At 38.0% G+C, this 13575-nt stretch overlaps 1 protein-coding gene across 6 annotated transcripts in view; it reads left to right on the top strand.

Moving 5' to 3' along the window:
• Positions 1 to 13575, top strand: part of lrp1aa (low density lipoprotein receptor-related protein 1Aa) — a 160757-nt gene that overhangs the window by 77366 nt on the left and 69816 nt on the right. For 3 of the 6 annotated variants that reach the window (XM_026240770.1, XM_026240769.1, XM_026240768.1), the window contains exons 24-34: positions 482 to 679; positions 898 to 1102; positions 2307 to 2471; positions 2711 to 2955; positions 4584 to 4715; positions 6035 to 6262; positions 7928 to 8102; positions 8696 to 8790; positions 11348 to 11497; positions 11569 to 11709; positions 12767 to 12892. In XM_026240770.1, the coding sequence (XP_026096555.1) occupies positions 482 to 679; positions 898 to 1102; positions 2307 to 2471; positions 2711 to 2955; positions 4584 to 4715; positions 6035 to 6262; positions 7928 to 8102; positions 8696 to 8790; positions 11348 to 11497; positions 11569 to 11709; positions 12767 to 12892 (1860 nt within the window). Of the gene's footprint in view, positions 1 to 481; positions 680 to 894; positions 1103 to 2306; positions 2472 to 2710; positions 2956 to 4583; positions 4716 to 6034; positions 6263 to 7927; positions 8103 to 8695; positions 8791 to 11347; positions 11498 to 11568; positions 11710 to 12766; positions 12893 to 13575 lie in introns of all 6 variants that reach the window. The other 3 variants (XM_026240764.1, XM_026240766.1, XM_026240765.1) reach the window with 1 other exon arrangement.

Genomic DNA, 13575 nt, shown 5'->3' with positions numbered 1-13575 from the left:
AATGAATAGGTTAGGGTAAGGATTGTGAAAACTAGACTAGATAGTGTGACTAGACGTGATTTTGTTTTCCTACAAAGAAGGTTTTAGTTTAAGATTTGGTGTGTGACAGAACAAACGCAGAGAATGGCGAGGAACTGTTCAGCGGTATAATAGGTGGTTTATTTTTGTAATGAAAGAATGCAAATGCCAGAAGAAGGAGGTGGGGTTGAAGATTTACTGTGACAGGAAGAGGCACAGCAGCCCACTGAGCCAATCAAACGATGAATTATGTATTGCTGGACGTATTTCACATTCCTTTCAGAAATAAAAACATTTTATATAAACAGAGGTAATGTCACAGGCGTGTATGGGATTGCCTCTCTCACCTCATTTTACAGACATGTTGTGGAACAGATGATGTTGGAAAATGATAGAGCTTTGGCCCTTACTTAAGCGAGTCATGAGTTATGGCATTCTTTCAGTGAGTCCATTGTTTTTCCAGATCCATTTAAACCCTTCATCATCTTCTCCAACCGTCATGAGATTCGACGGATTGATCTTCACAAAGGAGAGTTCAGCGTGTTGGTGCCAGGCCTGAGGAACACCATCGCACTCGACTTCCACCTCAACGAGAGCTCGCTCTACTGGACTGATGTTGTTGAGGACAAAATTTACCGTGGAAAGCTGTCAGAGAATGGTGGTAAGTTATATGTACAGTATATATATCAATTCTGGTGTTTTAAAATGTATGAATTTCAGGACTTTTTAATTTTTCCACGATGAATTCAGACAATGAACACATGCATAATCATAATATGGATCTTTTCAATGTACTAATAGTTAGGTAAAAAAGAATGTTTCCATACATATGTTTTCTGTGTTGCCCTCTCTTTCTTCTGTTTTTATTTCACACAGCAGCGCTGACCAGTTTTGACGTGGTGATCCAGTATGGATTAGCTACTCCTGAGGGTCTGGCTGTAGACTGGATCGCCGGAAACATCTACTGGGTGGAGAGCAACCTAGATCAGATCGAAGTGGCCAAACTGGACGGGACCATGCGCACCACTCTACTAGCTGGAGATGTGGAGCATCCGCGGGCCATCGCCCTGGACCCCAGAGAGGGGTGAGCAGCCCATCATTATTAGTTCAATACTTCTGAAACTTGTATTGAGCCTCATCAGGATATTGTGTTATTGTAGTATTGATTATGTAATTGTAGGATGGTTGATAGATACAGGAAGAAGGAGACTCAAAATAAACAGAAACTTTCATAAACTTTCATTTATTACAAACTCATGATCATTTCATCTTGCTTTCCTTCCGGAGCTCCTTCATGAAGCTCAGTAGCACTCGCACCAGCGGCCACACTTTGTTTTTTTATTAATATTTTGAATTAGATCTCATTTTTAGGTTCCAATTTTCAGGTTTCATTTTAAATTTAATTTAGGTTTTATCAAATTTGTTATGTGCTATTTAATATTATTTTTGATATATTTCTATACTATTCTGAATTTATATATTTTAGTAGGTACATTTAACTTTAGGTAGCCAAGCAACATTTTTCATCTTCATTTGTGTAGGTTTAAATTTTTCATCATTTATATTTAATTTAATTTCTTGTTGACACAAAGGTACTAAACATTATTTAAAATGTTTAATTTTAAAACCAAAAAAAAAAAAAAAAGTTCATCTAACAATTTTTATATTCAAAAGAAAGGTATGTGCAAAATTGGAATATTGTATAAACACGTCACTTCCTGATTAACTTATCTAAATATCACAAAGAATAAAAGATTTGCTGCAGTGGGAAAAGGCACTGTATTTAATAATGTTTGCATACAATAAATGACAAGCGTCAGAGCATGCAGATGGAACGCGGTCATGTTATCTTATTTTCTTATAGAATTTATGTTCTGTGGATGGTCTGGATTATAGCGTTTCCATCCAGCATTTTATTATGTGATATTCCAAAATGCACATAAAAGTAGGTCAAGGGGAACATAGCTGATCACAACAATGTTTTAAGATTCCTGTTTAGGTGCTTATTTCTGGATAATTGTTGTACTTTGTTTTCAAGTGATCTCACTGTATAATCACTTTTTGATTTTGAATGTTTCAAGTGCTCTTAAAGGAGTATTTCACCCAAGAATAAAACTGAAAAATGGAAATGGAAATAATTTACGTTGTTGCAAATACAAACAAATTCTAAAGAACGTTGATTCTGCCCATTTCCAAACAACAGAAGAATACAAGCTCTATAAAGAATGCTGGCACCAGAACACTTTTGACAGCAGCATTAAAAAATCATCTGTCCTTTGATTCTGCAGAATCCTTTTCTGGACAGACTGGGATGCCACAATGCCCAGAATAGAGGCTGCATCCATGAGTGGACATGGCAGGCGCACCATTCACAAGGAGACGGGCAGTGGAGGATGGCCCAATGGACTAACTGTGGACTATCTGGAGCGCCGAATTCTGTGGATAGATGCCAGGTAACATTTGAAGACTCATGAACGTACATACTGCCGATAAATTCGGCTGTTCTGTACACCTGCAATTCAGTCATTTCCGGCAGTAATTTAACGCATTCTACAACTGAATGGACTCCTGGAAATGCAGGTAGTGACAACCGCATTTGAAGAAATACTATGTAGGTACATCTTGACTCTGTGTTGACAGATCTTGATCAGAAATGACCATATACATTAATTATTTATGTCTTGTGTCTCAGATCTGATGCGATCTATTCAGCCAAGTATGACGGGTCGGGACTGATCGAGGTGCTCAGAGGACATGAGTATCTCTCGCATCCGTTCGCTGTGACGATGTATGGAGGAGAGGTTTACTGGACAGACTGGCGCACAAACACACTGGCCAAGGCCAACAAATGGACTGGAAATAATGTCACTGTGGTTCAGAGAACAAACACGCAACCTTTCGACCTGCAGGTGTACCACCCATCTAGACAACCGCAAGGTAATCTTCAAACTTTATTTTAAAGTTACTTTGATAGCGATGTTACTAATGGCTATTTCACAGTGGTATGTATCAAAGTTATTACCATCTAATACCGTTAATGTACTGTATAGTACCACTACAGGATTTTTTAATAGATTATTTAATTTTAAGAGTATCTGATACAAAATGCTTGATTCTAATGGATTCCAAAGGCATGGATTTTTTCCCCAAACCAGTTAAATGCAAACCTCTCATCCTGAAGATTACATTGGTCATATCTATAACAGTGCTGAATGTCTACATAAAACTGAAAAATAATATGCTAACTCCTAGGGGTGGAATGGTACACAGATGTCACGGGTCGGTATGTACCTCTGTTCAGGGGTCAAAACTAAAAAAATCTACTTTCTTTTCATTTATTTTGAACAGACAGTGGTACAAATTATATTTTTTTCAACCTAAATGTGAAAATACAAAATATTAGTATGTTATGTTAAATATATATATAATCTGCAGTACATGTACATATAAGGAATAAATTCTTGAAATATATTTGATTTAGTTTACAGATAAACAAGGGGAAAAACGTAGCCTATTTATGCTGAGTTTCAGTTAATTTTTGTGACATGCTTAATTTGTTCAAAATGGCATAAAGTGATATCCTAGTTTTCTTTATTTTACAAAAGCCCAATATTTGTTTTTATAGTGAGTGTTCATATGATGAAGGGGTGGGGCCGAGAGACGTGGGAACGGTGCACCCGCGCCACTCACTGGTCCCGTCCCATGGAGGAGCTCTGGAAGGATAAAAGGAGAGAGGACCAGGCCTACACTCTATTTTTTCTTTTGTGTGTCGTCCAACGAGGGGATGCCACTTTAATTTCATTTTGTTCAAATATATTTTCTACATTGGTGTCGAAGGAGGAGACGGGACCCAGCGAACACTTAAACAAAATGTAATAATAATAAAATGAACACACAACTTAAAATTGTGTGACAGCCCCTCACAAAATAAAGTCCAGGCCTAGTCCTCTCATCTTTCACTGATCCTCCTTTTATCCTTCCGGAGCACCTCTGTGGGACTCGAGACTGTGATAGTTTGGTACCAGTACATGTATCGTTCCAGCCCTGTTTGGCCGGGTTTGAGCTTAACTGGTTTGTGATTGTAATTGTTTTATTAATTGAAAGATCATAGGTCAAATTGAGGGAGGAGCCAGTCACTTGATGGACACATGTGTTGATGGTGTTTGGCGCATAATAAAGCAATATGTGAATAAACTTGTCATGACAGTTTAGCTCAGCGACTTCATTTTATTGAGGCAGACATCCATTTATTCATGTCTGACAGGAGCAGACACACGAGATGAATTGGTTTGGACATGCTTTCAAAGGATCCACTATCTGCTTTGAACCCATAACCTTTGGATTTCTTATTCTTACTTACTTTTTCATACATCCTACCCTTATCAAACTGCATAGATACAGATCATGAATCATTCAAATATGCACAAATCTCGGCCAATTCTTCTGCATTAGTCTTTCATTGGTTCCTGTCTCAGCTGGTTTGGTTTCTTGGTGGTGGCAATTCATTTGAAGGTGGTAATGACACAATAAAGCTCAATACTTCACCGCCTGTCATCTCTCTCCAGCGCCGAACCCGTGTGCTGCTAACGGTGGTTTGGGCCCATGTTCTCACCTGTGCTTGATCAACTACCATCAGACGTTCTCCTGTGCCTGCCCACACCTCATGAGACTGAGTGAGGACAACCACACCTGCTACGGTATAAACTAGAGCTCGTCTTCTGATTCATTCACAACCTGATGGAATCTGGAATGGGTTTCTTGATAGAGTTCTGCATGGATTAAAACAAACAGAGATCATTTTAATTCAAACTAAAACTATTACAAATATTTTCTTGTTAACTGAAATGATTAATTCAAATATAAATATAGATGCAAGCAACAATTAAGTGGTCAAGCAAAATTAAGGTCAAATTAAGAGCTAAGGAACTGTCTTTAATTATCCAATCCTGGTACTGGTGTTCCTACGGAGCCCCGCACATGACATGCAAGAAAAAATAAATAAATTGTGCACACGATTTACTAATTAGTTCTCTCAATCTACTAAAACTTGCACGATTACTATTGCGTTCCCTCGATTTACTATTGCGTTCGCTCGAATTGCTAAATCATTTGCACGATTTAGCAAATTGAGGGAACAAATTAGTAAATTGTGTGCAAAATTTATAAATCGAGGGAATGCTATAGTAATCGTGTGCACATTTAGGACATTGAGGGAATGAATTAGTAAATCGTGCACACGATTTAGCCTTATATTTTTTCCTGCGTGTCATGTGGGACTCCGTATGTTCTGAATCTAACGAGACCTTATGATTTTTGGTCTTTTCAGAAGTTATAAGCAGAAATTTCCTTTTTTTTACTAGTAGGTGGTGCTGTGCCAAAACTACTCATGTACTCAAGTTTGGTCAGAATCTGCTAGAACATTGTGGGGTTATAGCCTCATGTCCATTTTTGCATATTCATCAAATTTGTTAACACGCTTTATGACATTAGTTTGGTATGTCAAAAACCCTGGGACCGTTACAATATACACTGGATCACATTTATCATATATCTTTGCTTCAGAAAGCCTGCACTTTCAAACATGATAAATAAAATAATAATAACAATAATAAATAATAATATAAAACTCAATTTGAACTTTGAAGAAAGGCCATTTATCTCTGCTGCTCCTTACTAAAACTCCAATCACACCCTAAGACATTCTGTAAAATTAGGGCATATATTGGCATTTTTTTTGTTTTTAGGGCTGTAGGAAATTTCTATCAACTGAAAATGCATTGTTAATTGCTTGTTTTTCTTTCAGTGCAGAGTGCTTAAAAGATTCTAGACACACAAATGTATCATCCTTTCTTATAATTAATAGATTTATGTTTTAGGTTGACATTCCCATATGGATAGTCAAGCCTGCTGACATTGATTACCACCGGGGAATCTTTCTTCACTGTGACCTTATGTCAGGTTTGATTCCTCTCGTTTTTGGCCCCAGTCATGACGGGTGTCTCTGTGTCTCTTCCAGAGTCACGTCAGTTCCTGCTGTACGCCCGTCAGATTGAGATAAGAGGAGTGGACATCTATAATCCATACTACAACTACATCATCTCCTTCACCGTCCCTGACATCGACAACGTCACGGTTGTGGATTACGACGCTCTGGAGAAGCGCATCTATTGGTCTGATGTTCGGACTCAGACCATCAAGAGAGCCTTCATCAACGGCACAGGAATAGAGACGGTGGTGTCTGCAGGTACAGCGTTCATTCAGTCTGACTTCAGTTTCAGTGGAGTTCAAGCAGTTGAAAATAACTGCTTCAAACAGTGCTTTTATTCGTTAGGTTTTGTAATTACTTTGTTCTTTTGCTAGTGGATTTGCTACATGGGATGAATATTTTAGAAATGCACTTTGCTGGACACTTAATTGCATGTAATGTCCTGCAGTTGATGTTCACTGCTACACAAGCTGTTCCCAGCATTACCAGACTAGCACATAATTACATTTTGTGTAATCAGAAGTTTAATTTTAAAGCACTATCTTTCAAAAGTTGGGGGTCAGTATGTTTTTAGTTTTTTTTAAGAAATTTATGCTTTCATTAAGCAAGGTAAATTAAATTAGCCTAAAGTCACAGTAAATGCATTTATAATGCAACAAAATATTTCTGTTTCAAATAAATGCGGTTCTTTTGAACTCTCTCTCCATTAAAATAATAATAATAATAAATAACATATATGACAGTTTCCGCAAAAATATTCAGCAGCACATCTTTCAACTTTGATAATAATCAGAAATGATTTCTGAAGATCATGTGACACTGAGGACTGAAGGAATGATGCTGAAAATACAGCTTTGACCACAGGGATAAATTACCATTTACAACGTACAGGATTCACATATTTTAATTTTTTTAAAATGTATAATATATTTACTGTATTTTTTTGTCATATAAATACATTTGCCGTGATGTGCGGAAGAGACTTTCAAATACTAAAAAAAAAAAAAAAAAAAAAAAAAAAAAAAAAAAAGAATTACTTTTGAGAAGTTCAGGTTAAAAAGTTTACATTTCAAAGCAGAAGCTGGTTATGATTGATTGTTATCACAGTCCAAATGTAATTGTAACTAGTTATTCTGTGGGAATAAAAGCATACTTGGCTTTATATACTGTAGTATATGAATACTGTATGAATATTCAAATACTATAACCAGTTTGCTCAATTGAGAGGAACATCTTCAACCAAATCATGGTTGTCGAAATGACAGATGCTTCTGTATAATCTGTACGACATTCTTTCTTCTGTGGATCACAGAAAGTATATATTCTGAAGAATGTCTTAGTGTTTTTTGTTCATACAGTGCAAGCCAGTGTTGTGTTGGACCCCACTGAATTTCATTACATGGACAAAAAGTTAAACTATTTAAAAATATATATATATCATGTTTTTGTGTTTCTCAGAAGTCTGTCATTATGTCAACTACAAGATAAAAAAATAAAATAAATAAAATAAAACATTGAAATGAGTGCAAATAAATGATGACAGCAATGTCAGATTTTGGCGAACTATCCCATTGAGTTCAATCCCATAATTTACACAAGAGCTTAGAATATGAGGATGTTGTTGTTAAATCTAGTTATTGTCATCGTGTACAGTGCAGAACTGCTGTCGTGTTTACAGTCAAGTGTGGTTTTAGAGAGTGCTGTGTAAGTAAAATTAGCACAGCCCTCAAAACCAAATTACAGACATGTTGGGTTTTACGATGAAATAATGACTCACATATTACCATCCTTTTCTCTTCATCCAGATGTTTAACCCTGTGGAAATGCATGAATGTTTAGATTTCTTTGTCTTTCATCTGATTATGTTGATTTAAAGAATTCATATCTGGAAATGGTTATTTGGTGTGTCTTGCGTGTGATCAGATATTCCCAACGCACATGGTCTGGCCGTGGATTGGGTGTCACGGAATCTCTTCTGGACCAGCTATGATGGCAATAAGAAACAGATCAACGTCGCCAGACTGGACGGCTCCTTCAAGAACGCTGTTATTCAGGGCCTGGACAAACCCCACTGCCTCGTGCTGCATCCCATACTGGGGTGAGTCCACACGTGCCACAAACACTAGTGACATTTACCCCAGAACACTAACACAAGAACACATCCCACTTCCTAAAGGCAGGAAAACAGGATGCAACCACATACACTCTGGTTTTCTTATTTTTACTGGAAGACAAAATGACATGGAGTATAGGCTTTAGGAAAGTTTCCATTTGATTGTTTTTGCATGAAAGTGAAAAATATATGCAGCGAAATTTTCACATGGGTTTTTAAATGGGCATAGGGCCCAAACTGCTTTTTCTCATTGTTCTTTGTCATTGTCTATCACGCTGGTGGCAGTAAAGCATGTAATGAAATGCAGTAAAATCATGGAGTGAAATAGTCACCCATTATTATATATATATTTTTTAAAATAAATCAAACCTGCAAGTGAAACATGCACCATGTTTATTGTTTTACTATCATTGATATGAAGCACTCAGCACATGCTGCTTAAATAATGAAATCATGATTTTATAATCACACAAGGCAATATTGTGATTTCAGTTTAATTCTGATTAATTAAGTTGAATGTTTGGTGAAAGGATAAAACCTGCTTAACATTCTTCTTTTCTTAACTGTCTCATGTCCAGGAAACTGTACTGGACTGATGGAAATAACATCAGCATGGCCAACACGGATGGCACGAACCGTACCGTGATCTTCACCAATCAGAAAGGACCAGTGGGTGAGTGACAGCTGAGACAGAAGAGACCGTGCTCTCGGTCATTTCCCTCTGGTGTTCATTCAGGCTCAGAAAGCGTATTACAGGATCATACTGTGTTGTATCTCTAATCGGATGGATACATTACTTATAGGGATGATATTAGAATCCTTCCCTAATCATCATTTCCTGTGTGTACTTCTGAGCTAACAACAAGCATTCACCAGAATGAGAGGATCAGGTGTTTTCAGTGTTTTACATTCTTCAAATTTTTTGATAGTTTTTATTTTGGTCCTTTAATACATAAAATGGTGAGCTGACAGGAAGCAGTGGGTGGAGAGACTGGAACAGAATTAAGAAAGATTTCTAGTTGGGAATTCAGCTCGCTCAAACCAGCTCCTGAAGACTTGGCTCCAACATGTTCATGCCTTTTTATGTTATTTTGTAACAATTTATTTTCATTTTTAAAATTAAACTTTTGATTTTCTAAGCATTCCTGTTGTAAAAGTAAAAAAAAAAAAACTTGTTTTGGAATTTCCAAGATGGCAGTATTTTAATATCTTTAATACTTTTAATATCATGTGATATATTATGATATGTTAATGCAAATTTTAAACTTAGCGTTTAATGAAAAAACATAATTCATGTAAAAATATATAATTCATAAATAATTTTACAATTATGTATAATTATATTATATAATATTTTAAATGATACATTTACATGTATTTTTTAGTGTTATAAATTTTACTGTTGAGCCCTGTGTTTAATTTGTCAAGAAAGAGAAAGCACTTAAGCTGAGGTAATTTAAAACAAAAAAGAAACTAGATGTCACAGTCACCTGTCACCGCTTCACTACATTTCCCAGCACCCTTCGTGACTCCCCCCTGTACACACACCTGCCTTCAATCACCTCGTCACCTCAGTCAAGTCTGCACCACACACTCCATGATTGTGTGACTTCTGGGTACCTATGCCACAGAGGTCGATCAAATCTCCTGTTCTAATAGTTCCTTCATCACAGCCACACATGTGGATCCTAACTCCTCTATTTCCTGTGTTCCTAGCTCCCTTGTTATGGCCATGGAGGCTTTATCTATAATTTCAGGTGGTCTCCAGTACTTCCTGCTCCTCCATGGCCCACCCTCCTTTCCTGGATGAATTCTGTTTAGGTGTGAGGTCATTATTTCCAGGAGGAGAAGTACTGTCATGATCACCTCTCCCCTCCCTTTCCTGGTTCCCACTTGCACGCACTTGATATTCACTGTCACCCGCCTTCAAGCCCCTCATCACCTCGGCCCTATATATTTCTGCACCACACACTCGATGATGGTCTGGTCTGTGACTAGGACTGCTTCTATTACTCCAGCGATCTGCACACCTGGATTCTATACAGAACTGTAAACATTCTATACAGCTGGGGTTGATGTTCAAGAAAGTTAGGGCCGATTGAATCTCCTGTTTTCCTGGTTCTCTCGTCACTGCCACGAAGCATGATCAAATCTCCTGTTCCCCTAGTTCTTTTGTCATGGCCACGTAGGTAATTCCTAACTCCTGTATTCCCTGTGTCCCTAGCTCCTTTGTCACAGCCATGAGGGCTTAATCTATAAATATGGTTGGCCTGTTACCGCCAGCACCACCTTGGCCTCCAGTACTGCCTACTGTTCCTTCCCTCCCTGGTTGGATTCTGTTACTCTAGGGTAACACCTTCCAGGAGGGTAGGAACTGTCACAATCACCTGTCATCTCTGCACTAAACTTCCCAGCACTTTTACTAGCTTCCACCTGTGTGAACTCAACAATCATCGTTCCACGCCTTTAATCTCCTCATCACTTTGGCCCTATATATGTCTGCACCACGCACTCAATGATTGTCTGGTCTGTGACTAGAACTACTCCTGTTACTCCCATGATCTGCTCACATGCATACTTACCTTGTGGATTCTTCCTCCTCTCTAAAGCAAGCTCTTCCTTAAATGCCTATACCAATATGGCACCGGTACCTATGGAACTGAACAGAAGAAGAACACAGATTTCAGTGCCTCATTTCGGTGCCTCTTAAATGCTTGAGCGATTGATTGAAATATGTGTCCTGGTTCTCGAGATTTACACAAGAAGCACAGGCGTCGCTAGGCTTTTTTAGCGGGGCTATAGCATTTAGCTCTATAAACTGAACACAAAGACGCGACTGCCTCAGAGTCAATCCGCATAAATGACATTTAAACACTGAGGCAGACCTGTCTCCTCCGGTCTTTTGGCGCGCTCTTCAGACTGCGGCGGATCAGCACGAGCGAACTAAAACAGAAACAGAGGACACAGTGTGTGTGGTTATCGACAGATTGTTAGAATATCTGTATCTGTGCAGTTCTTTGTCATAAATACAGTTTACAAAAGGTCACGAGGGAGCAATCGGTTTCTATGTGTGGCTTAATGGGACCCAATGTGTCTGATGACCTTCTTTATAATAACTTGTGCAGGGCCTTAGTATAAAACAGTAAAACATGTTTAAACAGTTCAGAAACCATTGAGAATTATAAAGCACATCTGCATTCTTTTGAGCTTGGTCTGTGTCTGTACTGCAGGTCTGTCCATAGACTATGACAAGGAGCACCTGTACTGGATCAGCTCAGGAAACAGCACCATTAACCGCTGTAAGCTGGACGGGTCAGGGCTGGAGGTGTTAGACGCGGTCAAAGGCAAACTCAACAAAGCCTCTGCACTGGCTATCATGGGCAAGTATAGCACTGATTGTTTGATTGGCTGTCTTTTTTGAAATACTAATGTTTTGACTGCTGTTGTGCAGGTGATAAACTGTGGTGGGCGGACCAGGGCACGGATGAGATCGGCACCTGTGATAAGAGTGATGGAGGAGACTGGAAAGTCTTGAGAAACAGCACGTCTCCCATGATGCACATGAAGATCTACAATGAGACCGTGCAGACAGGTTAAAGAATCAACTGCATGCAGTGTCTAAGGAATTAATCAGTTGACAGCCAAAAAAATCTGTGCAAATTGCAGTTTTCAGGCTAGTTCCTTGTGCCTACATTGAGTCTCATTAGCATTGGAAAAAAATGTATGTTTGTGATGAAAACAATGACCTTGACTTAATTTAAAGTGATAGTTCACCCAAAAATAAAAATCGCTGAACATGTTCGCACTTTCAAGCCATCCAAGATGTAGATGAGTTTGTTTCTTCATCTGAACAGATTTCAAGAACATGTATCATTACATCTCTAACACACCAGTGGATCCTCTGCAGTGAATGGGTGCCATCAGAATGACAGTTCAGACAGCTGAAAAAAACAACACCACATGAATCCAGTCCATCAGTTAACATCTTGTGAAACAAAAAGCTGCATGTCTGTATGAAACAAATTCATCATTAAAGTGATTTAACTTTGGCTAAAATACGAGTCCGTAATATTAATGCTTTCTCCAGAGAAGAACTCCATCCCTTGTTGTCCTCTCACATCAAAATCCACCCACAAATTTGTTTCGATCTGTTTGGAGCAGATTTTGTTTGTAAACAGTGCTTGATCTGTGCAGATGTTTCTTCTGATTTAGACCAGATGAATTGTTCACTGGAGAAAGTGATATTATGGATTATGGACTACAAAACAATGTCTTAAAAATGTAATAATGATGGATTTATTTCTTAAAATCATGCATCGTTTTCGTTCACCTGATGTTAAGTGATGGACTGGAGTGGTTTGGATTATTGTGATGTTTTTATCAGCTGTTTGTACTTTCATTCTCACGGCACCCATTCACTGCAGAGGATCCATTGATGAGCAAGTGATGGAGTGATACATATTTTTCTCTTAATCTTGGATGGCCTGAGGGTTAGTACATTGTCGTCATGCTTTCATTAACTACTCCTTAATTGAAATTGCACTTTACCTTACAGAGTTCGTGCAGATGACCTCTGGTTAAACTGAATTGTGGCTGGTTGGTCAGATGCAGGGGATTTGCACTGAAATCTGTGTGTGTTGTATCATCAGGTTCAAACATGTGCAGTAACAACAATGGTGACTGCTCTCAGCTGTGTCTGCCCACGTCTCCCACCAGCCGCTCTTGCATGTGCACCGCGGGATACAGCCTGAGGAGCGGACAGCAGTCCTGTGAGGGTACGGACAGAACACACACCTGACATCCAGACTCCCAATCATGTGTCACTACTTTTTGGAAAAATTCACAATAGACCACAGTGTTTGCATTTCCTTCAGAGAGCAGCTGGAAACACAATACCAAACTTACAGAGGAGCAAAAAACAGCACAATAATATCAGAAGTCAGTTCAATACTGTATAGCTTTTACTAGTTTTTCTGCAAATCTCAATTTATTAGTTAAAGATTCTATAAAAGGTTTGTAGTCAACAACAACAACAAGGTTTTAAATCTTAAATCTTAAAAACTAAATACTTTTAAGTTTTCAAATAAGTTTTTAGAGAATAAAATGTCACAATTTGGTTGAAATAATGTTACATTGTCATTCAGTGTAACACAATATTTATGCAAAAATTCAAACAACGTGCTTATTCTGACGTGTACATATTAAAATATCTAAAAGAATAATGGAGCATATTAAATGTTAGAACAAAATTCTTACTGACAAATGGGCAAAACCTAGGATAGTGGCAAATGTTAAAAATGTAAAATTACAACTCATTAGTATTTGGGGTGAAAGTAATTAGTCTTTTAATATGTCATAAATTGATTTTTGTTTTAAATATGCCTGACAAGATTGTTACACTGAGTGACATTTTACTGGGTGTCTTCTGTAAATCAGGGGAAAATTTATGATATACATT

This window comes from Carassius auratus, linkage group LG36F (genome assembly GCF_003368295.1).
Source record: "Carassius auratus strain Wakin linkage group LG36F, ASM336829v1, whole genome shotgun sequence".
In the NCBI taxonomy this organism is placed as follows: Eukaryota; Metazoa; Chordata; class Actinopteri; order Cypriniformes; family Cyprinidae; genus Carassius; species Carassius auratus.
This window is presented reverse-complemented; position numbering and strand designations above follow the sequence as displayed.